Consider the following 27,182-nt stretch of genomic DNA (forward strand, 5'->3'; position numbering starts at 1 on the left):
GCCAGTTTTGCAGATTTGCCCTTGTGAGGGTGAAGCTGAGTTTTTGCAGTGACAGAATTTTTCGCAGTATTCTGTAATGGCGTCTGATTCTCTTTCACAGATTGTAACTAAAAAGCTTGACAAGAACAACTTCCAAGCATGGAAGTTTAGAATGACGAATTTCCTTATGGGAAAAGGATATTGGGAATTTGTTACAGGAAATGAAGAAGAACCAGTTCTTCCTGATGTTCCCAATCAACAGCAAATGCAAGCATTTAAAACATGGCATGAGAGAGCCAGGAAAGTTATGTACTGGCTGTCTATTAGTATTTCAGACTCTATGATTGTGCATATTCAGGATGCAAGTACGCCAAAGGAGGCATGGGATACTTTGTCAAAAATGTATAGCACAAATACACAAGCCAGGAAAATGCAGCTCAAGCAAGAGTTGCATAATGTGCAAAGAGAAAATATGAGCATCAACGACTACCACATGAAGGTGAAGAAGATTGCAGATGCACTTGCTTCCATTGGGTCACCAGTGGAAGATGATGATTTAGTTTCTATGACTTTGAATGGTCTAGGAAAGGATTATGCACAGTTTCGGACATCCATTTCAGTTCGTGAAAGATTTCCTGATTTTGAGGAGTTGATTGCTCTTCTAATTTCTGAGGAACAGAGAAATGGTGGTGCATCTTCTTCAGGAGGAACTTCAAAAGAAGCTGTCTTCTACTCAAATGCTAGAAGAGGTAGAGGCAGAGGTAGAGGAGGCCGATTTGCAAGCCGTGGCAGAAATCAGAATATGCAGCAAACTCTGAGGAACAGAGAAATGGTGGTGCATCTTCTTCAGGAGGAACTTCAAAAGAAGCTGTCTTCTACTCAAATGCTAGAAGAGGTAGAGGCAGAGGTAGAGGAGGCCGATTTGCAGGCCGTGGCAGAAATCAGAATATGCAGCAAACTCAAGAAAACCAGTCCTATGGAGGAGGACGTGGTAACTCTAGAGGCAGGGGGAGCCAAAGAGGTCGTGGTGGATGGCTGAAGGATGGATTTTAGGCCCCGGAACATGCCTAAAAATAGGGGAAAAATATGGAAATGCGGGGGAAAATGCTCAACCACGAAGGCGGCAGCTCGACCTAGGACGATTTTAAGCATTAAGTGCTTGACGGGCGCCCGTGCGACACTCCGTGAATTTTCATAATTTTTCCGTGCGCCTGTGCCAGTCAGTGAAGCTGCAGGCCTGTCCGGGATGTTGAGACGAGCTCATAGGAATTTTCAGATCGAAGTTCCGAGTCCGGGTGCGGAAGATGGCCCGAAACCGGCCGGGGTGCCCAAGAGGGGGTCCAAAATGGAAATTTGAAAAGGTGTGAAGGAGGGGGGGTGACCTTTGGCACCCCCCCCTCAAAAAATCGTGGATATGGAGGGGGGGCGGCGGCTGAAAACAGCCGCCGAAAAAAACGCGACCCCCCCCCCCCACAATCGATTGCTGGCTCACAAAGAAGCCATGGTTATGGACCTCCAGGCCTGATGAAGATGATGTGCCGATCAATTCGCCGGTCTCCGCTCCCGCAATGGTGGACTGGTTGAAGAGAGAGAAAACCAGTCTTTCTCTCTCCTCTCTCTCTCTCCTCTTAGCCCCCGTTCGTGCTTGAAGGAATAGGATGAAGATGGACGGCCGGATGGATGCCGATTCTTGACGGGATGAAAGAGCAATGCAAAACCATTGTAGATTGCTGATTCCAAGCAGAATTCATGGCTGGAAATCAATCGTGGGACGTGCCAAATTTAATGGAAAAACCCGCAAGACACGGTAATAATTGTTTTTTCAAGGAAAATGGTCTTTTGATGCAAATTTGGTTGATAAAAATGTGTTCATATGGATTGAGTTTTGAGTATGTCGTGCTTTGAGTTGGTTTCTAGCTGTTCATCATTTAAAAATCTGGAAAACATGTGTGGGATAGCAGAAAATAGGGAACCGAGACACGAAACACCATGAAAAATGGGGAAAAACAAGGGTTTTGGGCATATAAATGGGGAAAACCGTCGATACACATCAACTAATCTTTCAATTTTGTTGCAAATGAACTAAGGGCCACAGCCCACAAACTGGTTTCAATTTTCAGCAATTTAAAAAATACAAGAAAATGAAGAAAATGGGGAAAAATGATAAAAACACCATGAAAAAATAGGGGAAAAATACATTTGGGGCTACGAAAAATATAGAAAAATAGGATTTATGTTTGTTGATGTATAGCAAGGTTGGGGCATGAAGTTATGCTTCAGTTCAGCCTTGTTTATATGTTTTGGTGCGTGTTTCATTCCTTTCTCCACATAAAATGACAAGGAAACCCTAAAAGAAATGAATATAATGATGCACTATCAACGGGGAAGGGTAGAGTTGTGGAAAAATGGTTAAATGCCGTTGAGCATGAGGAATAATTTGCTGATTTTATATGCATTGCATCTAGGACGGAATAATAATGATAAGAATTAAAACCTAGTAGCACGAAGATCACTTCGGTGCTAGGTGTTGCAACGAAGCACAAAGCGGTTAGAAAGAAAAGCATGAAAGAGATGATTTGCACTTGCACGCTGCTGATTTTTAAGATGTTTGAGCACTAGGCATCCACCTCTTTGCATGATCATTTAGAGGAAATTAAAAGTATCAGAGTTAGCTCCTGGATATGCATTGCAATTGTTTTTGGGATATGACCTACGTTGAGAGTGTGAGGTTCCTATGCTGTAGGCTAGTCGTGGGATCATAAAGGGGAAATTAAGTAAGGACAATGGTACATTCCTGGATACGTTTATTTGGTACCTTGAGTGACGTTTGTGCGAAATGTCTAAATGTTGAGCGGCGCATCGAGGGGCCAATCCCCAAGGTGTAGGAGAGTCGCAGAGGGTTGACGGCATTCAGCCGTAGGAGGAACCCCATGTGTATGTGATTCGAGCCTTTTGGCTATGTGAAAGGGACTCCCTTTGAGGAGCAATATTGGGTTAGGATCAGTTGGACTACAACGTATTACAAACGCAATGTTTAGGAGGGCAGAGATTTTGATAGACGCTCCTGGCCGCGAGGCCGAGGGGTTGTCTTGTGCATAGTGACGAGGTCCGGCTAGTGCATGAGCCAGTGCCGGCCCGTTTTTAGGTCCATCAGTGGTGCGTCTGCCGGGAGCTGCTTAAAAGTGGCGGTTCTCGAATCCTGGTTGTTTAAGGACCAACTAGCAGTTTATGCCAAAGGATACTGAGATTGATCCGTTATTTATTGATAAGCATCGTCTAGCAGAAATCCAAAAGCAAGAAAGAGACGAAAGAGCTAGGCGACGTGCTGAAATTTTTAGGAGATATTCCCCTAAGCGTAGCGGTGCTGAACCCTTACGAGGGAGTGGATCTAGTGGTCTTAGGACCACAAGCAGTAAGTTAGGAGAAGGTGGAAGCTCTAGTACTCCCCTTCCTTCCATAAGCCAGTCCACGTCAATTGCGGGAGGTGTAACCCCACCGTTCCCTATTCCTAGTGCAAATCCAATCCTCGTCATGGCGCAGCCTATTGCAATTCCAGCAGGAACGACAGATTTGCCGGCTCTAGGTTACCCGCTGCCCATTTTTAATGGGCTAGTTGAGGAAGATGCGGAACTCCACATTAGGGAGTTTCAAAAGCTGATGTTTAACTGTCGCATTCAAGAAGAAGGGCATTTAATGATGTTCTTCAACATGACTCTCAAAGGAAGAGCCGCTATATGGTATCATGGTTTAGAAGCCGGAACCATATTGAACATTGATGCATTTTATGGAGCTTTTCGAAGGGAGTTTGCCCCTGAAAGGGGTGGGCAATATTGGTTGCGTGTACTCAACGTGACCCGCCAAGATCCACACGAGGATATTCGTGCTTATGCGAAGAAGATAAAAGAGGTCTTCCGTAAGTTGGACACCTCTATTCCTATCCCCGCAGCTGCCCAATTGCAATATTTCCTACATGGTTTGGACTTTAATATCCAATTGCAGTTGAGTAGTGTTCCCTTGGGGGATATAGATACTGCCATTACACGAGCACAAGAGGTGGAATCCCGACTACAAGCAGCCTATGCTTCTAGAGGCAATTCGAACATGGGTTTAGTATTGGGAAACAATATGGCAATAGCCAATGGCAGTAGTGGCCAAGGGATAGCGATGGCTAACCCTAATGGGAGAGGGAACATGATGCAGAATGTGCCTTTATTACCAGCTCCCCCTAGCATGTCGATGCCTACGGGCAGTCAAATGGCTCCAAGTGGTGGAGGCCAGGCGGTCAATTCTAATACCATGCCTGTGGCTCAACAACCAGTGCCTAATCGAATTGTTAGGCCGATTGAACGACATGGAAATGACCAAGGCTATGAGTCGAGTTCTTCCAATGTTCTTGGCGAGGTTAAGGACATGATGAAGCATTATACCGACATGATTACGGAGCAGTATCGACAAATAGCTGTTGATGTCAACTTCCTTAAAAAACAACAAAATTTGATAGGAAGTAGATACCCGGAGGAGGGTGCACCGTCGAGGTTTAGTTGCAAATGGTGTGGCGGGCAGCACTATCCAAGAAATTGCCCAAATGTTAAGTGCGACATTTGTGGAAAATCCGGCCATCTAGCAGCTACTTGCTGGAGTAAGATCAGTTCCCTCCAGCGGGGTAGTCGGCAACCAGGGCCTGTTAATCATCGTGCCCAAGGAAATGATTCCCAGCGAGAGGATGGGCCTAAACAAATACTTCAACGACCAAAGACTACAGTGGAAGAGCTACCAAGTGGAAGTGGGGTTAGTTTGATTGAGGCTGTACGCGTTAATGATACTGAAACCTCTAATCTACGAGCTGTCCTTACAAGAGGTAAAAAGGGTAGAGAAGCCGACATGGATAAGCCTGTCGACGGAAACCCTAAACAAGGCGACAAAGGAACGCAAGTTTTGGATCCTGCCCTAGAAGGGGGACCTTTGAAGCCCGTAGAGAGTAAAGCCGATAAGGAAGCACCAAAGAAGAAGGTGAAAGTTAAGAAAGAGGCAATGAAGCCAGTTCAGCGACCTAAAGAGCGGATGGTTTGGCGTGAAAAGCGAGCCCTATCGAACTATCATGAATTCGATTTGGCGGGCTCTCTTTGCGAAGTCAAGCCGGATGTGAACCTTTTGCAGCTTATTAAGCTTTCCCCAGGAGTACGTAAGGAATTTAGAAAGATCCTACGTACCGGGTATATTGTAGAACCTTTGGGTATTGCGCGAGTTGGTGATGACTGGTTCGAGCATGCTGAGAAGCATTGCCCAAGGGTTGCAGCCTATGTCGATGGGATATTAGTAGATTATGCCATTGTCGACACGGGATCATCTGTTAACATTATGAGTTCTGAACTGATGGAAAGGTTGGGTCTTGCGATTCAGAAAGATACTTCCACAATTCTCAGAATGGCAGATGACAGTTTGAGACAGCCGGAAGGCTGCATTACTAAGGTCCATGTCACTGTTGCAAATGTAGAATGCCTGTTGGACTTTAGGGTGATTCGTTTTGCAGGGCGGCCAAGTTACCAAGTATTACTTGGACGACCTTGGATCTTGCAAGCGGATTGCCAAGTGGATATACCCGCCGGTCGATTGTTATTCGGCAGAGGTGCCCAGCGTGTGGTGGTTGATGCTTATCCTGAGTCCCCGCAGAGTGAGAGAGCTCCTCTATCTTCTACAGAATTGGAGACATTAGAAGATTTATCTGCTAGTGAGACATCATCGAGTGATGAGTCCAAAGAGGGATCCACCACGGAGGACATCTATCAGATCACTTTGAACGAGCCGATAGAGGCCCAAGATCGTATAAGAGATGCAGATGTTATCGAGCTAGACCTTGGTACGCTTGATGATTCGCGGCCAATCAAATTAGGCTCTATGCTCAGCTCAGCAGAAAGGGAGGACTATGTGGCCTTGATCCAGGAATTCCGTGATATCTTTGCCTGGAGTTATGATGAGTTGAGAGGCATCCCTCCCAGTCTTGCTGTTCATACAATTCCGTTGAAAGAGGGTAGTCGTCCTGTACGGCAGAAAGTCAGGCGTATGCCTTTCGAATTAAGGGACGGGTTGTTTGAAGAGTTACAGAAGCTTCGAAAAGCGGGTTTGATTTTCCCTGTACAACACACGGAATGGTGTTCGCCAGTTGTGATTAGAAAGAAGAAGAATAATCAGATCCGTTTATGTGTAGACTTTAGGGAGCTGAATAAGCAGACAGTTAAGGACTACTACCCATTACCATTTATTGACCAGATTTTGGATCAATTAGCGGGTAGGGAGATATATTCGTTTATGGATTGCTTTGCAGGATACAACCAAATGGCAATTGCAGAAGAGGACAAGTTGAAAACAACTTTTATCACTGTATTTGGCACTTTTGCTTACCACGTGATGGCTTTTGGTTTATGCAATGCGCCTGGTTCGTGGCAACGAACAGCCGATAAGACATTCGGTGACATATCCCCTGAAGAGTTGAGGGTGTTTATTGATGACTTAGGGGCCGCCACCGTGAGAGAAAGGCAGTTGATCATTTTGAGAAAATGCTTTGAGCGCTGTAGACAATTTTGCATCGCCCTAAACCCACGGAAGTGCGTTTTTGGAGTACCTTATGGGCTATTGTTGGGTCATGTGGTTAGTTCGGTAGGAATTGCGACAGACCCCGAAAAGGTCAAAGTTATAATTGCCATGGGTCCACCACGCACTCCGAAAGAAGTTCATAGCTTTCTGTCTTCGGTTGGTTACTACCGTAGATTCATTAACGCCTTAGCAGAAAGAACGTTGCCACTTACAAATTTATTGTCCTTTAGCTGTTCGTTTGTATGGGGTGACCCTTGTAAGGTAGCATTTGAGGACGTGAAACAAGAGCTAGCAAGAGCGCCCGTTTTAAAAGCACCTAAAAGAGGTGAGGTGTTCTATATATTCTCAGCAGCCACCATGTATAGTATCAGCTGCTGTTTAGCCCAAATTTGGGAAGAGAAGTGGTACCACCCGATTGCTTTTGCTAGTCGGAAGCTGGGGGTATCCGAAATCAATTACACCTACATGGAGAAGCTGTGTCTAGCGATGGTCTTTGGGGCCAAGAAGTTCAGGCATTACATTCTCTATGAGAAAGTTGTACTTTATACGAAGGCGGAGGGACTTCGACTATTGATGAATAAGTTACAGCCGCCTGATCGTTTAGCGAAGTGGTTGATCACTTTGCAGGAATTTGATTATGAAATCAAGAGTAAGCCACCAAGGTTGCAAGGCATCGTGGAATGTCTAGTGGACTTTGGGGAGCCGAAAGAATTTGTGGCTGAAGGTAGTGACATGGAGATGATATTTAAAATAGATACGGCATCTATTCCCTCCTGGTATGCTGCAATAACGCATTATTTATCAACAGGAGAGGCGGGATCCGAATTATCTAAGGCTGAGAAAAGGAAAATTAAGCAGCAAGCATTAAAGTTTGCCTTGATCGCAGGTACATTATATCGGCAAGGGGTTGATGACATCTATCGCCGATGTGTGACGCCTGACGAGGTGCCATTCATTTTGGAAGAGTGCCATGATTCTGCTTGCGGTGGCCATTTTGCTGGACGGCTTACAGCACAAAAGGCTTTAAGAGCAGGTTATTGGTGGCCTGCCATCTTCCAGGATTCGTTTGCGTATGTTAAGCGATGCGATATTTGCCAACGACATGATAGTCGAGAGAATAGGAAACGACCACTCACCCCTATTATGGCGATACTTCCATTTGAGAAGTGGGGAATAGACTTTGTGGGTCCTATTACTCCGTCATCGACTACGCAAAAACGGTACATCATTGTAGCAACTGACTACTTCACAAAGTGGTCAGAAGCACGTGCAACAAGGAAAGATGATGCTAAAGAAACTGCTAGTTTCCTTTTAGAGCAGATAATATGCCGGTTTGGTCCACCGAAAGAATTAGTGTCGGACCGCGGAACTCATTTCCTGAATAAGGTGATCAAAGGTTTGACAGAGTTGTGGAACATCAAGCATAACAAGACAACCCCATATAATCCGCAAGCCAATGGTCAGGTTGAAAGCACCAACAAGCAGCTTGTGGGCATCCTGTCCAAAATTGTTTCAGAAAAGAAACGGGATTGGGATAAAAAGTTATACGTGGCAGTGTGGGCCTATAATACGACTTTCAAACGAGCCACTGGCCATACCCCGTTCAAGTTAGTATATGGGGAGGAGTGTGTCTTGCCTTTAGAAATTGAGCTGCCGACTATTCGGTTTGCCATCAATCATTCTTTGAGCGATGAAGACGCTCTTTTTGAGCGCTTGACGACACTGGCACATTTAGATGAGCTTAAGTTGCAGAGCTTATTGCACCAAGAAGTGGCGAAGCGCCGAATGAAGCAGCTACACGACCTCAAAGCCAAGAAATACACCTTCAAGAAAGGACAGCTTGTTCTGTATTATGACGCACGACGTGAATTATTCCCAGGCAAGTTAGAGCCCAAATGGGATGGGCCCTATAGGATCGTTAGGATAGGAAAGAATAAATCTACAGTATTGTTAGCTGACCTTGAGGGGATAGAATTTAAAAATAAGGTTAATCTTAATAAGATTAAACCTTATTACTTCTGATTACACTAATGCTATGACTGCCTTGCAGGTCTAGGCAAGATCGATCAAACATCTGCAAGGAAATCGTGATAGAGGTTGATGGGTCGTCTGATCCCTTATTTAGAACACCCATATTTGGAACAAAGATATCATCAGGGAAAGCTCATTTGGTGGAGCAAAGGATACAAGGTGATTGAGCAAGAAGGCGGGACATTCATTTGGGAAATCAAGGTCTTCTGCCATCACTGCCTACAACTTTTGACGAGCATCCCTGTTGAATTCAATGATGATGGAGGGATGGAGCCTACAGTCCACCCGTTGAAAATGCTGAATTTCGATTACCATAATTACGAGTAGAGTTCTGGATGGCGGGATATGTAAACGCTTTATGGACATACACCTTGTACTTTGATGGGGCGTCCAGGGGTGCATGCAAAAAAGGAAGTGTAGGAGTTGTCATCCGAGACCCCCGACGACGCATTGTCATGAAGTTAGCTGCTTATCTCGGGGCGAATTTTACCAATAATATGGCAGAATACAAAGCCCTGATTATGGGTTTGAATATTGCAAAGAAGGGTGGTATCCGCCAGTTGTTGGTGAAAGGGGACTCTCAGTTGGTTTTAAATCAACTCAATGGGACGTACATGGTACGGAACCCCATCCTTTGTATGTACCATCATACTGCCATAGCCCTGCTAGACGAATTCGATAGAGTGTCTTTTCAGCTGATTCCACGGAATTGGAATCAGTTTGCCGATTCATTGGCTAATCTTGCGTATGAAGAGGACCTCTTCTTTAATTGTGGCCCTTGTCCCGATATATCTATTGATGGTGAGACAGGACCTGGTCGTTTGTGGGGTATGCTTTCTGAACATGCCCTCTTTGGCAGACGATGGTTGATTTGGGTGATGCAGAGGGTAAGCGAGACTCATCTACCTTTATTATCGGGGACCCATAGACTGATTCGACGCCATGTGATGCGAACACCTCTTGCGATATACGCAGGAGGGATAGGTCATAATTTAATGCACCTAGTTTAGGGCTACGAGCCTTTGTTTCCCTGGGAATGGTATGCTTTGATGTCTATCATGGTTGTTTCCAGGTGGATGTTCTGCATAATATTGGTTTATTTCATTAGGCCAAGAGGGCCGATTCAGTTTTGTAGCAAAGTCATGTCTGATTTCATTAGGCCAAGAGGGCCATTTTCCTGTCTAGTGCGGGTGCGTTTAATTGGGTTTTTGTTGAGTGTTGTGCTGGACAGGTTTCGTGGTTCGTGGAATTTGGTGGAGCCTGGAGGAGCCTTTGCTGCGATGGAAGCTTCTTGTGGCCACTCCAGGTGATATTTCTCCTTTACAAGTACCTTTCTTTCCTGTTATATGTGTATTTGTACTTGTTGAGGGGATACTTTTTGTTGGGGACCGGCGACCAAGGCATAAAGTCCCAAGTTTAGGCTAAGTATGTTTGAGGGAGGTTGGAGTAGTCATTACCTCCTGTAAAGACATTGTTAGACATTAAAAGACCTGTTTGAGAAAGAAGTCCTAGTGACCCTGTTCTGCCAGCCTGCTAGGCAGCCGTTCTAGGCGTTCTTGTTAGTAGTGAGGCAGTTAGAGAAGCCTGCTAGAAGATAATAATAATGATGCCAAGAAATCCTGAACATCCCAAAAGATGAATATCAATACGAAGGTGTGTAAAAAGGGGTTCTAACCCCTATCACAGAAAAGCAAAGAAATAAAAATATATAAGCAGTTGATCATCGCCTTGCGAAGGCCTGGTAGGTTCCTGGGGACGAGTCAGACCCGGGGCCGATACCTTGTCTTCCTAGGGGTGGCTTCTTGCTGGAAAAATAATATCAAAACAAGGAAGGTTGGAGCGAAAATAAAAGTGAGCGTTAGAAAAGGATTAAGTGTCGCCTTGCGAGGGCTTGGTAGGTTCTTGGGTGCCGAGACAGGTCCTGAGACCGATGCCCTGTTCTCCTTGGGTCACTACGCTCAGCTCCCTCCTTTTTACATGCCAAGTATGTTCATCCAATCAAAACCCTCAAAGAAGAGATATACTGAAAGAAAATATCCTTTGCTCAGGCTATAGGAGTCCTCGCCTTGTAGGAGCTCCTAGTTGCGTTGTCTTTAGTTGGTAAGTAGTTCAGACTACCATTTAGGGCAACCTCTTTGACAGTTCTTTTTAGTTTGGCTGTGTTGGAGCAGCTGGTTCGTGACTCACTTCGGATCTTCTATTAGATGATGCTAGGCCTACTCCTTGTGGATGTTATGCCTTGGTTCTGTCAGGGGTAGGGGGAGCATTGTGCTGAGTTTTATGGTGATAATTGTTTTGTATCAGTTTGATGCTTCTTTGGTTGTTTATGTGCAGATATGTTCGTGGGTTCGACGGACTGAGTCGTCCTATCCCGTGGTCGCCAATGAAGGATGGATTTTAGGCCCCGGAACATGCCTAAAAATAGGGGAAAAATATGGAAATGCGGGGGAAAATGCTCAACCACGAAGGCGGCAGCTCGACCTAGGACGATTTTAAGCATTAAGTGCTTGACGGGCGCCCGTGCGACACTCCGTGAATTTTCATAATTTTTCCGTGCGCCTGTGCCAGTCAGTGAAGCTGCAGGCCTGTCCGGGATGTTGAGACGAGCTCATAGGAATTTTCAGATCGAAGTTCCGAGTCCGGGTGCGGAAGATGGCCCGAAACCGGCCGGGGTGCCCAAGAGGGGGTCCAAAATGGAAATTTGAAAAGGTGTGAAGGAGGGGGGGTGACCTTTGGCACCCCCCCCTCAAAAAATCGTGGATATGGAGGGGGGGCGGCGGCTGAAAACAGCCGCCGAAAAAACGCGACCCCCCCCCCCACAATCGATTGCTGGCTCACAAAGAAGCCATGGTTATGGACCTCCAGGCCTGATGAAGATGATGTGCCGATCAATTCGCCGGTCTCCGCTCCCGCAATGGTGGACTGGTTGAAGAGAGAGAAAACCAGTCTTTCTCTCTCCTCTCTCTCTCTCCTCTTAGCCCCCGTTCGTGCTTGAAGGAATAGGATGAAGATGGACGGCCGGATGGATGCCGATTCTTGACGGGATGAAAGAGCAATGCAAAACCATTGTAGATTGCTGATTCCAAGCAGAATTCATGGCTGGAAATCAATCGTGGGACGTGCCAAATTTAATGGAAAAACCCGCAAGACACGGTAATAATTGTTTTTTCAAGGAAAATGGTCTTTTGATGCAAATTTGGTTGATAAAAATGTGTTCATATGGATTGAGTTTTGAGTATGTCGTGCTTTGAGTTGGTTTCTAGCTGTTCATCATTTAAAAATCTGGAAAACATGTGTGGGATAGCAGAAAATAGGGAACCGAGACACGAAACACCATGAAAAATGGGGAAAAACAAGGGTTTTGGGCATATAAATGGGGAAAACCGTCGATACACATCAACTAATCTTTCAATTTTGTTGCAAATGAACTAAGGGCCACAGCCCACAAACTGGTTTCAATTTTCAGCAATTTAAAAAATACAAGAAAATGAAGAAAATGGGGAAAAATGATAAAAACACCATGAAAAAATAGGGGAAAAATACATTTGGGGCTACGAAAAATATAGAAAAATAGGATTTATGTTTGTTGATGTATAGCAAGGTTGGGGCATGAAGTTATGCTTCAGTTCAGCCTTGTTTATATGTTTTGGTGCGTGTTTCATTCCTTTCTCCACATAAAATGACAAGGAAACCCTAAAAGAAATGAATATAATGATGCACTATCAACGGGGAAGGGTAGAGTTGTGGAAAAATGGTTAAATGCCGTTGAGCATGAGGAATAATTTGCTGATTTTATATGCATTGCATCTAGGACGGAATAATAATGATAAGAATTAAAACCTAGTAGCACGAAGATCACTTCGGTGCTAGGTGTTGCAACGAAGCACAAAGCGGTTAGAAAGAAAAGCATGAAAGAGATGATTTGCACTTGCACGCTGCTGATTTTTAAGATGTTTGAGCACTAGGCATCCACCTCTTTGCATGATCATTTAGAGGAAATTAAAAGTATCAGAGTTAGCTCCTGGATATGCATTGCAATTGTTTTTGGGATATGACCTACGTTGAGAGTGTGAGGTTCCTATGCTGTAGGCTAGTCGTGGGATCATAAAGGGGAAATTAAGTAAGGACAATGGTACATTCCTGGATACGTTTATTTGGTACCTTGAGTGACGTTTGTGCGAAATGTCTAAATGTTGAGCGGCGCATCGAGGGGCCAATCCCCAAGGTGTAGGAGAGTCGCAGAGGGTTGACGGCATTCAGCCGTAGGAGGAACCCCATGTGTATGTGATTCGAGCCTTTTGGCTATGTGAAAGGGACTCCCTTTGAGGAGCAATATTGGGTTAGGATCAGTTGGACTACAACGTATTACAAACGCAATGTTTAGGAGGGCAGAGATTTTGATAGACGCTCCTGGCCGCGAGGCCGAGGGGTTGTCTTGTGCATAGTGACGAGGTCCGGCTAGTGCATGAGCCAGTGCCGGCCCGTTTTTAGGTCCATCAATGGCAAAGAGGCCAAAATGCAAACAGTAATGTTGAATGCTACTATTGTGGTAAAATGGGTCATATGGCTAAAGACTGCTATAAAAAGTAGAATGACATCATGAATGGAAAACTGCAACAAGGAAATTATGCATCCTCTAGTAGACAGGGTGATGACAGAAATGAGCATCTGTTTATGGTGCAGCACATGAACAATTCTGTGACAAGTGCAGAAGAAAGCAACGATGTATGGTATGTTGACTCAGGTGCATCAAACCACATGACAGGTCATGCAGAATGGATGGAGGATGCAAGGAAAATGGAAAAACCAGGATTTGTGGAGACTGGTGATGATACTGCACATCCTATTGTGCAGATTGGAAAAATTCCCTTGTCTATGCAGGATGGGAAAAAGAAATACATGTCCGATGTATTTCATGTCCCGAATATCACCAAGAATCTGGTTTCTGTCGGTCAAATGGTTGAGCAGGGCTTGCAGGTCAGATTTAATCCTCATGGATGCTTTGTTGAGGATATGAAAAATAAAGGTCGCTTGATAGCAAAAGGAAAGAAGAAGGACAGAATGTTTACATTGGATGTAGACATGTCTCAATTGAGTGCAGCAATGTTTGCACATGGGACCGGTGTAGTTGCAGATATTGATATCTGGCATAAACGCATTGGTCATGTTAATATACAGTGACTTAAATCAATGCAGGCCCAAAATATTGTTGCAGGATTGCCCAAATTCAAGGTTGCAGAAATGCATAAGGTATGTGAAGCCTGTCAGTTTGGAAAACAGGCAAGGAAACCATTTCCTAGACATGTTCAAGAGAGTAAGAAGCCATTGGAATTAATCCACTCTGATGTGTGGACAACTAAAGCTGCATCTCTTGGAGGCTGTCATTATTTTGTCAGTTTTATTGATGACTATAGCAGAAAAGTTTGGGTGTATTTTATGAAAAAGAAAAGTGAAGTTTTTGGGCATTTCAAAACTCTTAAAGCTATGGTTGAAAAAGAAACAGGCTTGTAGATAAAATGCCTAAGGTCAGATGGAGGGGGAGAGTACCTCTCAAATGAGTTTGCAAGGTTCCTACAGGAGCATGGCATAAAGCAGCAATATTCATGCAGTCATACCCCACAACAAAATGGAATTGCAGAAAGAAAAAACAGGCATATTGGAGAGGTATCTCGTGCCATGCTCAATGAAAAAAACTTGCCAGATTTTTATTGGCCTGAAGCAGTTGCTACAACAGTCTACATAATGAACAGGACTCCCACTGCAGCAGTACATGGAATGACTCCAGAGGAGAGGTATACTGGTAGGAAACCAGATATCTCTCATTTGAAAATTTTTGGTTGCATTGCCTATGTACATGTGCCAGATGAGTTGAGATCCAAGTTGGATCCAAAAGCTGAGAAGTGCATCTTTATTGGTTACTCTCTGCAGCAAAAAGGGTATAGATGCTATAACCCTTCTACTCGTAAGTTTACAATGAGGAGAGATGTTGTTTTTGATGAGATGAGTAGCTGGTATAAACCAGTAAATGTGATTGATGATGTAGATGCACAAAATGGTAATGCTGCACAAAATTCACAGCAGCAGTCACAAAATATTAGTGGACCTGGAGCATCCTCTAGCAGTGGTTCATATTCTTCGCCATGGACAGGCAGATTGAGATCAGGAGAATCTTCTCAAAGCAATACAGATAGTGGTATGCAGGTATCACGAAAAGGAAAAGAGAAGGTTGATCAGCCCATGTTTGATGTGAATGCAGGTCACTCTTATGTGGATGGTGAATCCAGTGGCTCAGAACAGAGCATTGATGATGAGTTGGGTATTCCTTCTATTGTTACACCTAGAGTAAGGAAGACCAGGGATGTTTTGAGAGCACCTGGGAGTGAACCTACTTTGCGCAGGTCTACGAGAGCTAGGTATCCTGTGGATAGGCTGAAATATGATGGATTTACAGCCATTCACTATGCATATATGGTTAAAGTGATACAGGAACCAAAACCCACTTCTTTTGAGGAAGCCATGGGAAAAGAAAAATGGGAGAAAGCCATGGATGAAGAAATGGATGCCTTGGAAGCAAATGCTACATGGGAATTGGTACCTTTGCCTAAAGGTAAAAATGCAATTGGCTGTAAGTGGGTTTATAAGGTAAAGCACAATGCAGATGGTTCTGTGAATAGATACAAGGCAAGATTAGTAGTCAAGGGGTATGCACAAACATATGGTATTGACTATGAAGAAACATTCAGTCCGGTTGCAATGATGGCAACCGTAAGAGCAGTCATTGCTATGGCTGCATCAAAGGGATGGTCTTTACATCAGATGGATGTAAAGAATGCCTTCTTGCATGGTGATTTGCAAGAAGAGGTCTATATGGAGCAGCCACCAGGTTATGTGCATGCTGTTCATCCTGAGTTTGTTTGCAGGTTGAAGAAAGCCTTGTATGGCTTGAAGCAAGCACCTAGAGCATGGTCTGACAAGATAGGACAGTATCTTGTCACTATTGGCTTTCAGATTTCCAAGGCAGATTTCTCACTTTATGTGAGAAAAACAGAGAAATGTATTATGCTACTTGTCATTTATGTTGATGATTTGATTATGACAGGTGACAGTGATGAAGATATCCTTCATGTGAAAATGCTATTGAAGCAGAAGTTTGAGATGAAGGATTTGGGAGAGCTGCGATATTTCTTGGGCATTGAGGTGATTAGATCACCAAGTGGGATACAGCTCTTGCAGAGGCAGTATGGATTGGACATGCTGTCCAAATATGGGATGACAGGCTGTAAGCCTATTTCAGTTCCTTTGGAGCAGAATGTGAAGCTGAGCACAGATACAGGTGAGCTTCTAGAAGACCCTACTATGTACAGACGCATAGTAGGAAGATTGATTTATATGACTATTACCAGGCCAGATTTGAGCTATGCTGTTGGATTGGTAAGTCAGTTTATGCAGGCTCCAAGGAAACCACATTTGGATGCGGCTAGACGCATACTCAGGTATGTGAAGTCCACATTGCAATATGGACTATTTTATGAGACTGGGATTCAGATACAGCTGCATGGATACACTGATGCTGATTGGGCTGGTAGTATTTTTGATAGACGATCTACCAGTGGATATGTGTTCTCTTTTGGGAGTGCTGCAGTCACTTGAAGCAGCAAGAAACAGCCTACAGTTGCCTTGTCGAGCATAGAGGCTGAGTACAGGGGTGCAGCAATGGCTGCATGTGAGGTAGCTTGGTTCAATAAGCTACTTTATGATATGCATCAGTCTACAGATGGGCCAGTTGTCATTTATTGTGACAACATGAGTAGTATACACTTGGCAAATAACCCAGTCTATCATGCTAGAACAAAGCACATTGAGGTGCATTATCACTATGTGCGAGAGAGGGTTTTACTAGGTCTTATTGATCTAGTTTATGTCAGCATAGAGGATCAGGTAGCTAATATATTCACGAAGGCATTGGGCGCAGAGAAGCTGTGCAAGTTCAGAGACCTGCTTGGTATGCAGGAATTGGGATTGAGCTCGAGGGGGAGTGTTGAGATATCGAGCTCCACTCGTGATACGCGAGGGTGACCGTTGTGTATTTATGTCACCGACTTGTCAGTTGCAGACGCGGTTGGTACACCGCCCATGAATAATAGCTAGATGACAGCTATCCTTATCTACTCTAGTTTGTGGCTTGGTTAGTATGCCACCTTAGTTAGTTGAGTTTGGTTTGAAACCCATATATAGGGTTCTTCTATTTCTTTGTAATTGAGTTCTTTTGGCTTACACAACTAAGAAGAGGAAAACTGTTTTCAGCCTCCACCCTTGTGTGTCTTCCCCCATTGTGCAAGCAAGAAAGCTTCAAGCGAGACTCCTTTCTTCTCTCCCACAATCTTGACAGCTGTGTGGTCAAATACCACTTTCGCCAGTTTTGCAGATTTGCCCTTGTGAGGGTGAAGCTGTGTTTTTTGCAGTGACAGAAGTTTTTGCAGTATTCTGTAATGGCGTCTGATTCTCTTTCACAGATTGTCACTGAAAAGCTTGACAAGAACAACTTCCAGGCATGGAAGTTTAGAATGACGAATTTCCTTATGGGAAAAGGATATTGGGAATTTGTTGCAGGAAATGAAGAAGAACCAGTTCTTCCTGATGTTCCCAATCAAGAGCAAATGCAGGCATTCAAAGCATGGCATGAGAGAGCCAAGAAAGTTATGTACTGGCTGTCTATCAGTATTTCAGACTCTATGATTGTGCATATTCAGGATGCAAGTACGCCAAAGGAGGCATGGGATACTTTGTCAAAAATGTATAGCACAAATACGCAAGCCAGGAAAATGCAGCTCAAGCAAGAGTTGCATAATGTGCAAAGAGAAAGTATGAGCATCAATGACTACCACATGAAGGTGAAGAAGATTGCAGATGCACTTGCTTCCATTGGGTCGCCAGTGGAAGATGATGATTTAGTTTCTGTGACCTTGAATGGTCTAGGAAAGGATTATGCACAGTTCCGAACATCCATTTCCGTTCGTGAAAGATTTCCTGATTTTGAGGAGTTGATTGCTCTTCTAATTTCTGAGGAGCAGAGAAATGGTGGTGCATCTTCTTCAGGAGGAACTTCAAAAGAAGCTGTCTTCTACTCAAATGCTGGAAGAGGTAGAGGTAGAGGTAGAGGAGGCTGATTTGGAGGCCGTGGTAGAAATCAGAATATGCAGCAAACTCAAGAAAACCAGTCCTATGGAGGAGGACGTGGTAACTCTAGAGGCAGGGGGAGCCAAAGAGGTCGTGGTGGATGGCAAAGAGGCCAAAATGCAAACAGTAATGTTGAATGCTACTACTATGGCAAAATGGGTCATATGGCTAAAGACTGCTATAAAAAGCAGAATGACATCATGAATGGAAAACTGCAACAAGGGAATTATGCATCTTCTAGTAGACAGGGTGATGACAGAAATGAGCATTTGTTTATGGTGCAACACATGAACAATTCTGTGACAAGTGCAGAAGAAAGCAACGATGTATGGTATGTAGACTCAGGTGCATCAAACCACATGACAGGTCATGCAGAATTGGATGGAGGATGCAAGGAAAATAGAAAAACCAGGATTTGTGGAGACTGGTGATGATACTCCACATCCTATTGTGCAGATTGGAATAATTCCCTTGTCTATGCAGGATGGGAAAAAGAAATACCTGTGCGATGTATTTCATGTCCCAAATATCACCAAGAATCTGGTTTCTATTGGTCAAATGGTTGAACAGGGCTTGCAGGTTAGATTTAATCCTCATGGATGCTTTGTTAAGGATATGAAAAATAAAGGTCGCTTGATAGCAAAAGGAAAGAAGAGGGGCAGAATGTTTACGTTGGATGCAGACATGTCTGAATTGAGTGCAGCAATGTTTGCACATGGGACCGGTGTAGTTGCAGATATTGATATCTGGCATAAACGCATTGGTTATGTTAATGTACAGCGACTTAAATCAATGCAGGCCCAAAATATTGTTGCAGGATTGCCTAGATTCAAGATTGCAGAAATGCATAAGGTATGTGAAGCCTGTCAGTTTGGAAAACAGGCAAGAAAACCATTTCCTAGACATGTTCAAGAGAGCAAGAAGCCATTGGAATTAATCCACTCTGATGTGTGGACTACTAAAGCTGCATCTCTTGGAGGCTGTCATTATTTTGTCAGTTTTATTGATGACTATAGCAGAAAAGTTTGGGTGTATTTTATGAAAAAGAAAAGTGAAGTTTTTGGGCACTTCAAAACTCTTAAAGCTATGGTTGAAAAAGAAACAGGCATGCAGATAAAATGCCTAAGGTCAGATGGAGGGGGAGAGTACCTCTCAAATGAGTTTGCAAGGTTCCTACAGGAGCATGGCATAAAGCAGCAATATTCATGCAGTCATATCCCACAACAAAATGGAATTGCAGAAAGGAAAAACATGCATATTGGAGAGGTATCTCGTGCCATGCTCAATGAAAAAGACTTGCCAGATTTTTATTGGGCTGAAGAAGTTGCTACAGCAGTCTACATAATGAACAGGACTCCCACTGCAGCAATACATGGAATGACTCCAGAGGAGAGGTATACTGGTAGGAAACCAGATATTTCTCATTTGAAATTTTTTTGTTGCATTGCCTATGTACATGTGCCAGATGAGTTGAGATCCAAGTTGGATCCAAAAGCTGAGAAGTGCATCTTTATTGGTTACTCTCTGCAGCAAAAAGGATATAGATGCTATAACCCTTCTACTCGTAAGTTTACAGTGAGCAGAGATGTTGTTTTTGATGAGATGAGTAACTGGTATAAACCAGTAAATGTGATTGATGATGTAGACGCACAAAATGGTAATGCTGCACAGAATTCACAGCAGCAGTCACAAAATATTAATGGACCTGGAGCGTCCTCTAGCAGTGGTTCACATTCTTCGCCATGGACAGGCAGATTGAGATCAGGAGAATCTTCTCAAAGTAATGCAGATAGTGGTATGCAGGTATCATGAAAAGGAAAAGAGAAGGTTGATCAGCCCATGTTTGATGTGAATGCAGGTCACTCTTATGTGGATGGTGAATCCAGTGGCTCAGAACAGAGCATTGATGATGAGTTGGGTATTCCTTCTATTGTTACACCTGGAGTAAGGAAGACCAGGGATGTTTTGAGAGCACCTGGGAGTGAGCCTACTTTGCACAGGTCAACCAGAGTTAGGTATCCTGTGGATAGGCTGAAATATGATGGATTTACAGCCATTCACTATGCATATATGGTCTAAGTGATACAGGAACCAGAACCCACTTCTTTTGAGCAAGCCATGGGAAAAGAAAAATGGGAGAAAGCCATGGATGAAGAAATGGATGCCTTGGAAGCAAATGCTACATGGGAGTTAGTACCTTTGCCTAAAGGTAAGAATGCAATTGGCTGTAAGTGGGTTTATAAGGTGAAGCACAATGCAGATGGTTCTGTGAACAGATACAAAGCAAGACTTGTAGTCAAGGGGTATGCACAAACATATGGCATTGACTATGAAGAAACATTTAGCCCGGTTGCAAGGATGGCAACCGTAAGAGCAGTCATTACTATGGCTGCATCAAAGGAATGGTCTTTACATCAGATGGATGTAAAGAATGCCTTCTTGCATGGTGATTTGCAAGAAGAGGTATATATGGAGCAGCCACCAGGTTATATGCATGCTGTTCATCCTGAGTTTGTTTACAGGTTGAAGAAAGCTTTGTATGGCTTGAAGCAAGCACCTAGAGCATGGTCTAACAAGATAGGACAGTATCTTGTCACTATTGGCTTTCAGATTTCCAAGGCAGATTTCTCACTTTATGTGAGAAAAACAGAGAAAGGTATTATGCTACTTGTCATTTATGTTGATGATTTGATTATGACAGGTGACAGTGATGAAGATATCCTTCATGTGAAAATGCTATTGAAGCAGAAGTTTGAGATGAAGGATTTGGGAGAGCTGCGTTATTTCTTGGGCATTGAGGTGATTAGATCACCAAGTGGGATACAGCTCTTGCAGAGGCAGTATGGATTGGACATGCTGTCCAAATATGGGATGATAGGCTGTAAGCCTATTTCAGTTCCTTTGGAGCAGAATGTGAAGCTGAGCGCAGATGCAGGTGAGCTTCTGGAAGACCCTACTATGTACAGACGCATAGTAGGAAGCTTGATTTATATGACTATTACCAGGCCAGATTTGAGCTATGCTGTTGGATTGGTAAGTCAGTTTATGCAGGCTCCAAGGAAACCGCATTTGGATGCGGCTAGACGCATACTCAGGTATGTGAAGTCCACATTGCAGTATGGACTATTTTATGAGACTGGGGTTCAGATACAGTTGCATGGATACACTGATGCTGATTGGGCTGGTAGCATTTCTGATAGACGTTCTACCAGTGGATATGTGTTCTCTTTTGGGAGTGCTGCAGTCACTTGGTGCAGCAAGAAACAACCTACAGTTGCCTTGTCGAGCACAGAGGCTGAGTACAGGGGTACAGCAATGGCTGCATGTGAGGTAGCTTGGTTGCATAAGCTACTTTATGATATGCATCAGTCTACAGATGGGCCAGTTGTCATTTATTGTGACAACATGAGTAGTATACACTTGGCAAATAACCCAGTCTATCATGCTAGAACAAAGCACATTGAGGTGCATTATCACTATGTGCGGGAGAGGGTTTTACTAGGTCTTATTGATCTAGTTTATGTCAGCACAGAGGATCAGGTAGCTGACATATTTACGAAGGCATTGGGTGCAGAGAAGCTGCGCAAGTTCAGAGACCTGCTTGGTGTGCAGGAATTGGGATTGAGCTCGAGGGGGAGTGTTGAGATATCGAGCTCCACTCGTGATATACCAGGGTGATCGTTGTGCATTTATGTCACCGACGTGTCAGTTTGCAGATGCGGTTGGTACACCGCCCATGAATAATAGCTACATGATAGCTATCCTTATCTACTCTAGTTCGTGGCTCACTTAGTATGCCACCTTAGTTAGTTGAGTTTGGTTTGAGACCCATATATAGGGTTCTTCTATTTCTTTGTAAGAGAGTTCTTTTTGGCTTACACAACTAAGAAGAGGAAAATTGTTTTCAGCCTCCACCCTTGTGTGTATTCCCCCATTGTGCAAGCAAGAAAGCTACAAGTGAGACTCCTTCCTTCTCTCCCACAATCTTGACATTTTCTACCTCTAGTAGCCTTTTAGTTGACACCTCACTTTTTTGTGCCCTAGCCTCTTGCAGTTCCTTCAACAGTTGTTCCTTTTACCATCTCTCCTTATGGAACTCTGCATGGTCCTATGTCTTCATATGCATGCATGTGTATGTATGCATATATACGTGTATGCACATGTGTATATGCATTGCATACATACATATATGTATATTGTGTTTTATAAGTATGCATCCATTCTCTCTCCTTGCTCTCTCTCTCTCTCTCTCTCTCTCTCTCTCTCTCTTCAAAATTTTCCTTACTCATATATCATTATGTGTGCATGAGCATGTATGAATATATGTATACATGTGTGTGTATATATGTATACATGTGCATATGTATTTGTATATATGTGTGCATGTAGATATGTATGTGTGTAGGTATGAATATATGCATACATGTGCATATGTGTTTGCATATATGTGCACATGTACATATGTATGTGTGTATGTATTGTTCATGTGTTTTTATAGTCTATGTGCATTTGTGTGGTTTAACAATATGTATTCATTGCATGAATATGTTCAATCATTGAAATTATTATCTCATCCCACATTCATTTATATATATTACATATATATGACCATGTATGTATATTCATATGTGTGTGTATATATGCATACATGTGCATATGTGTTTGCACATGTATACGCGCATATATGTGTATGTGTATATATATTGTTCATGTATTTTTATAGTCTATGTGCATTTGTGGACATTTTTAGAGAATATATACATTACATGCAGGCATCTAGTTCAAAAAGAAATTGATCTCTCTCTCTCTCTCTCTCTCTCTCTCTCCATGATCATATCCTATGTTTAATTAAAAAAGCTAAAGAGAGAGAGTGTGTGCGTGTCAATAAAAAGAGAATATTTGTGTTTCCATTAAGAGAGAGAGAGAGAGAGAGAGAGAGAGAGAGAATATATAAGTATAACCCCCACTCACCCTTTAAGAAAAATGCCTCTTTATTTCTCGAATACCAAACTTCTCCTCCTTGTGTCACACAAGCTTGGGAGTAGGATCCCCCAAGGAGAGCTCTAAATAGTATATGTAATAGATAATAAGCAGGCCAATGTCAAACCGGGTTGGCAGTAAATATGTAAAAGTTAATTTGGCAAGGTGGTATTTTTGTAAATTTCCACACATTTAGGAGGCATTTTGGTGATGTTATGAAGAAATTAAATACCTAGCTTTCCAAAGATAATACCAATGAGCAGGAGCTTAGCTTAGTCAGGCGGTATCAGTGTGAGAAATGAAATGTTAAGGGTTAAAATCTTGTGATTGGGCTGCTTTGCAATGCCTTTACCTCAAGGGGGTGGAGGTGGGAATGACGCCCAATCAAACAATTCAAAAGTTGAAGCATTAAAAAAGAAAAATTTCCAAAGATAATTATAGTCCGTTAATAACTACTTGAAGATACTTGAAGATGTGGTATAAGTACAAACAACAAAAATCTATAGACTATATAGTATAAGGTAATACGTAGAATTTGTCTTCGCTACGTGGAGCCAAGCAACACAACATCTGGGTATTTTAAAACCTGTCAAATCGGTAGCTCATTGGTGTGATGTTGTGTCTTTCACCTCACCGTCAGCTTTTTCTGCCTTTCCTCTCCATGTGTACCCCTCTGAGGGCCCTCTTTCTCTCTCTCTCTCTCTCTCTCCCTCTCCCCCCCCACCATCCTTTCCTATTCATTCAAGTAGCATATACTGCACAGAGAACATTCAGATTTATCAGAATGAACACTGTCCAAGATAAGAAGTCTTGAGAATTTGGGCTTTTGCTTTCAGGGTTTAGTAGACTAGTAGTGTACTTCTTGCTCCCCAGAATTCCTTCATGCAATTAGTTTGTTATCTCCCTTTGTAGCTCCTATCGTTATATAGTCCATCTACCTTATTGCTTGATTCTGCCCAATTTGCTATTTCAGGCTCTTGCTTTACCTTTGATGTTTCTTTCCAAGGAGACGTCCATAGCCTTGTGCCACATTAGTGTAATAGAAGCTTCTCCTCCCTCTTCTAGCTGGCTCTGTATCGATCCAATGGCTTCCTAAATAGTGCAGTATCCTGAAATTTTCTCCTTTGTTCTGTATTTTCCCATAACCCTCTCCTTCTGTTATGGTGTCAAGCAACAGAAGCCGGCTCAAGAAGTCCTTTGATTCACAAACATTTCTCTCTTTCCTAGCCTGGATCAAAATCCTCTGTTCTGGTTGTTTCGGGCGGGTGGTTCACTTCAAACGACCCCATGGCCAGCTAACAGAAGGGAAATTGAAGTCCTCTCTTGGAGGCAAAACCAGAAGAGCAGATCTGAGGGTGAAGACAGTAAGAAAGGGGATGGAGCGGGACAGCGTTTCTGCATTGGAAGCCTTCGCTTGGGAGTCTCCCAGAGGTGGCCGCCTGGATGCGCAGGATTCAGAGCAAGACGATGACGATGAGGACATGTTCGAAGGGCGGTTCTACATCGGTACCCGCATGCTGACAGAGGTCGAAATGCGCTCTCCTGTGGAAGAAAGCAAGGGTATTGCCACCATTGTCAAGGCTCCCAGGATCAACACCCAGCCAGTTCAACCCACTGCTTCAAGTCCTCCGAGTGATGCTTCACACACTGGGGATCAGTCAAAAACTTGTCAAAACAGCTCAACTGGTACTGTTCCTGCTAAAGTAGATGCTATCAGTTCGCAAAGCATTCCAATGCCTCAGAAAATAGCCGGAAGCTGTGCACAAACAGGTGAAAGTGATGCAATCAGTGCTGTCGAAGACCGAATCACAGCAATTTCTGATGCATTGTGTGGTAAAATTAATGTAATTGCAGACCAAAGTACTGCAATTCCTACTGCAGGAGGTGGTCTAAGTGCCACACTTGCGAGGGAGATTCAAGAATTGAGAGAGACAGTGTACCCTGACACAGAGATTAGAGTTTCCCTTGTGGGACATCAGGAGAACCCAGATGGTGAAACTAGTGCTAAGACAAGCTCTAACACCAAGCCCATTGACATAGTAAATGTACGGACAACGAAATTCAATCTCCAGCTTGAGGAGAATGCAAGAATCACAGTGGGTTCTTTGCCTGATTGCAAGAGTCCACTGAGAAAAAGTACTACTAACAGTAGGAGCAGGCCAAGAACAAGGAGCGTTACAGACAATGATTTTACAGAGTTGAAAGGTTGCATAGATTTGGGCTTTGTGTTCACACAGGATGACATCCCAGACCTTCGTGAAACACTTCCAGCACTAGAAGTCTGTTATGCCATTGCTCAAGGTGCCATCTCTCCAGGCTCGAACTGCGAGGATTCGGCATCTGTGTCTCCAGGCAGCCCTACAATCAGCCCTTGGAAAATTGCCAGCCCTGGTAAAATGTGTTTTTGAACATACTGTTCAGTTGGATAACTGGATGGGAGTTTTCTTTTGTTATCTCTTTCATAATTTGCCTGTTGTATTCACTTGTGACTATTTTTGGCATAGAAATCTGCTGTTTCATGAATTTACATGATAAACTTGAAGCTCCTTGGTTCCAAGTTTCTGTTTACTGCCTTAGTTGTACTAGTATAGGATTTCATGAGTGTCTTGCCCTGTCACTGGCGAAGGCAATAGATTGTGTGTCCCCGAGAGAAAATGACAATTTCTATGTCTTGGTGAATAGTTTCTGTTCATAATCTTTTACCTTATTGGGAGGCATCAGAGTGTTCTATGTTTACCAAAGTTGCCAGAAGCCCAAGGACTCTCTTTTTTTTATTTTTCGTAAATCAAGGACTCTCTCTCTTTTTTTTTCGTAAACAAGGACTCTCTCTCTCTCTCTCTCTCTCTCTCTCTCTCTCTCTCTCGCTGTGAGCATGCATGCATGCATTTTGGGGTTTTGTCCCTTTTTTTTTTCTTTGTTTTTCTTTTTGGTGTCTGGGTTTTTGGGGTTGGGTGGGTGATGAGGGATGAGTGCAGCGCCCATGCATGGTGGGCACACATGTATTGTAGGAGGTATTACCTATTGGAAAGTCGACAGGCATTGTGTGGAAGACAATGCTTTCCTTCAGCAAAATTCTCTGGCATGATCAATTCAATTAAATCTTTGATGTTTTCTAGAAATCTGCTTTTACACCCATAATTTGGCTTGTTTTGATTTTACATGAAGGTGACCAGCCACAGCAAGTGAAGACTAGACTGCGACATTGGGCACAAGCTGTGGCTTGCAGTTTGAGACAGTCGAGTTGATCTATTGTTCAGGGTTGAAAGCTTCATATACCAAGGCTGAGGGGCAGTTCCACATAGAGCACCTTTTTCTGATAACGTCTAAGAATTTAGCTTTCAAAGGCTTTGTACTATGTTAACAGTTGTGTGGTTTTAAGAAACTGAGGTAGTTGCCCAGGATGGATTTTGTTTGCATCAGGTATAGATCGTACTGGAAGTTTAATTGCAGAGACTTGTTGGGACCAGGTTGAAGAAAACATGAGCCTTGGTCCAAGAAACAGGATCAGGTGCTAAGCCATTCTTGGCTTGGAAATCTTGACCTTAAACTGATGTTAACCATGATGCTTTGCTGATGGGAATACAAAGATTAGGTGTACTTTAGCATTTTCCTTTCCATCTTTTGTAATATACAGCTGACAATCAATGCTCAACTGAGAGGTCAGTGAGCCTCATAACTGATGTAGACGTATTTGTATGATGTAAGGACCTGTTCTAAGCTACATATATGACTGCTTTTCTAGAGTCAGGCCTGTTGAGAGTGCTCTCTTGCAGTGAAATGTAAAATTATATGCTATAGATTCATTTTCAAGCTTGAAGAAATTGGTCCACATTTCTCTGTGCAGTGTTCTTACATGTGATTTCCATGAAATTTGTCGGATTATTCAGAGTGTTGTGAACACCAGTGAATAATCTACCATTTTGGGCTGTGATCATTTTGTGTTGATGTGTGCCCTGCCACTAAAGCTTATATGTATCTGCTACTACATCCATCCCGAGTTTCAGCTCTACTGTTTCTTGGAAAGCTAAATGAATTGTACATCAGGCTTTTTAATGGTGCAGTACACTGTATTACTCCGAAGCACAAGGTTATGGACTTTGACTAGAGAGTGTTGCTTTAGAGGGGGAGGGTTGTTTTATCTCAGCTACCTTGATTGAAGCATGTTGAAAATCTAGCATGTTGATGTTCTGACACTAGAGCGCTAGTTTCACATTTCCACAGTTGTAACTTTCTGGAGGATCAGTGCCATTATTGCGCAATGGGTGCACATGAATACATGGGTGTTCAAGGGTTTCTGATGATGCAGGAACTAGATATTGATTGGATTTGTGCATGGCCATGCCCCGCTTGGAGGGTGGATGGCTGCTTTTTAGCAGTAGCTACATTTTTCTAGTCAGCTACAATTGCAAATTGCTTCTGCATGA

General features: G+C 43.3%; 1 protein-coding gene across 1 annotated transcript; it reads left to right on the forward strand.

Annotated features, from left to right (window-relative positions):
* Positions 1-23,470: 23,470 nt before the first annotated feature.
* LOC148030256 (uncharacterized) lies at positions 23,471-26,581 on the forward strand. Its single transcript, XM_087686554.1, has 2 exons — positions 23,471-25,149; positions 25,924-26,581. The coding sequence occupies exons 1-2, from the start codon at positions 23,919-23,921 to the stop codon at positions 26,001-26,003; spliced, it is 1,311 nt and encodes a 436-aa protein (XP_087542680.1). The 5' UTR covers positions 23,471-23,918; the 3' UTR covers positions 26,004-26,581.
* The last annotated feature ends 601 nt before the right edge of the window (positions 26,582-27,182 follow it).

The sequence above is a fragment of the Lygodium microphyllum genome, chromosome 10, assembly GCF_053477565.2.
Source record: "Lygodium microphyllum isolate KBCC chromosome 10, Lygodium_microphyllum_v1.1.10, whole genome shotgun sequence".
Taxonomy (NCBI): domain Eukaryota; kingdom Viridiplantae; phylum Streptophyta; class Polypodiopsida; order Schizaeales; family Lygodiaceae; genus Lygodium; species Lygodium microphyllum.

Coding starts and splice junctions, on each gene's coding strand:
- LOC148030256 (XM_087686554.1), top strand. CDS start 23,919: ATGGTGTCAAGCAACAGAAGCCGGCTCAAGAAGTCCTTTGATTCACAA. Junction 25,150..25,923: donor TTGGAAAATTGCCAGCCCTG/GTAAAATGTGTT, acceptor TTTTACATGAAG/GTGACCAGCCACAGCAAGTG.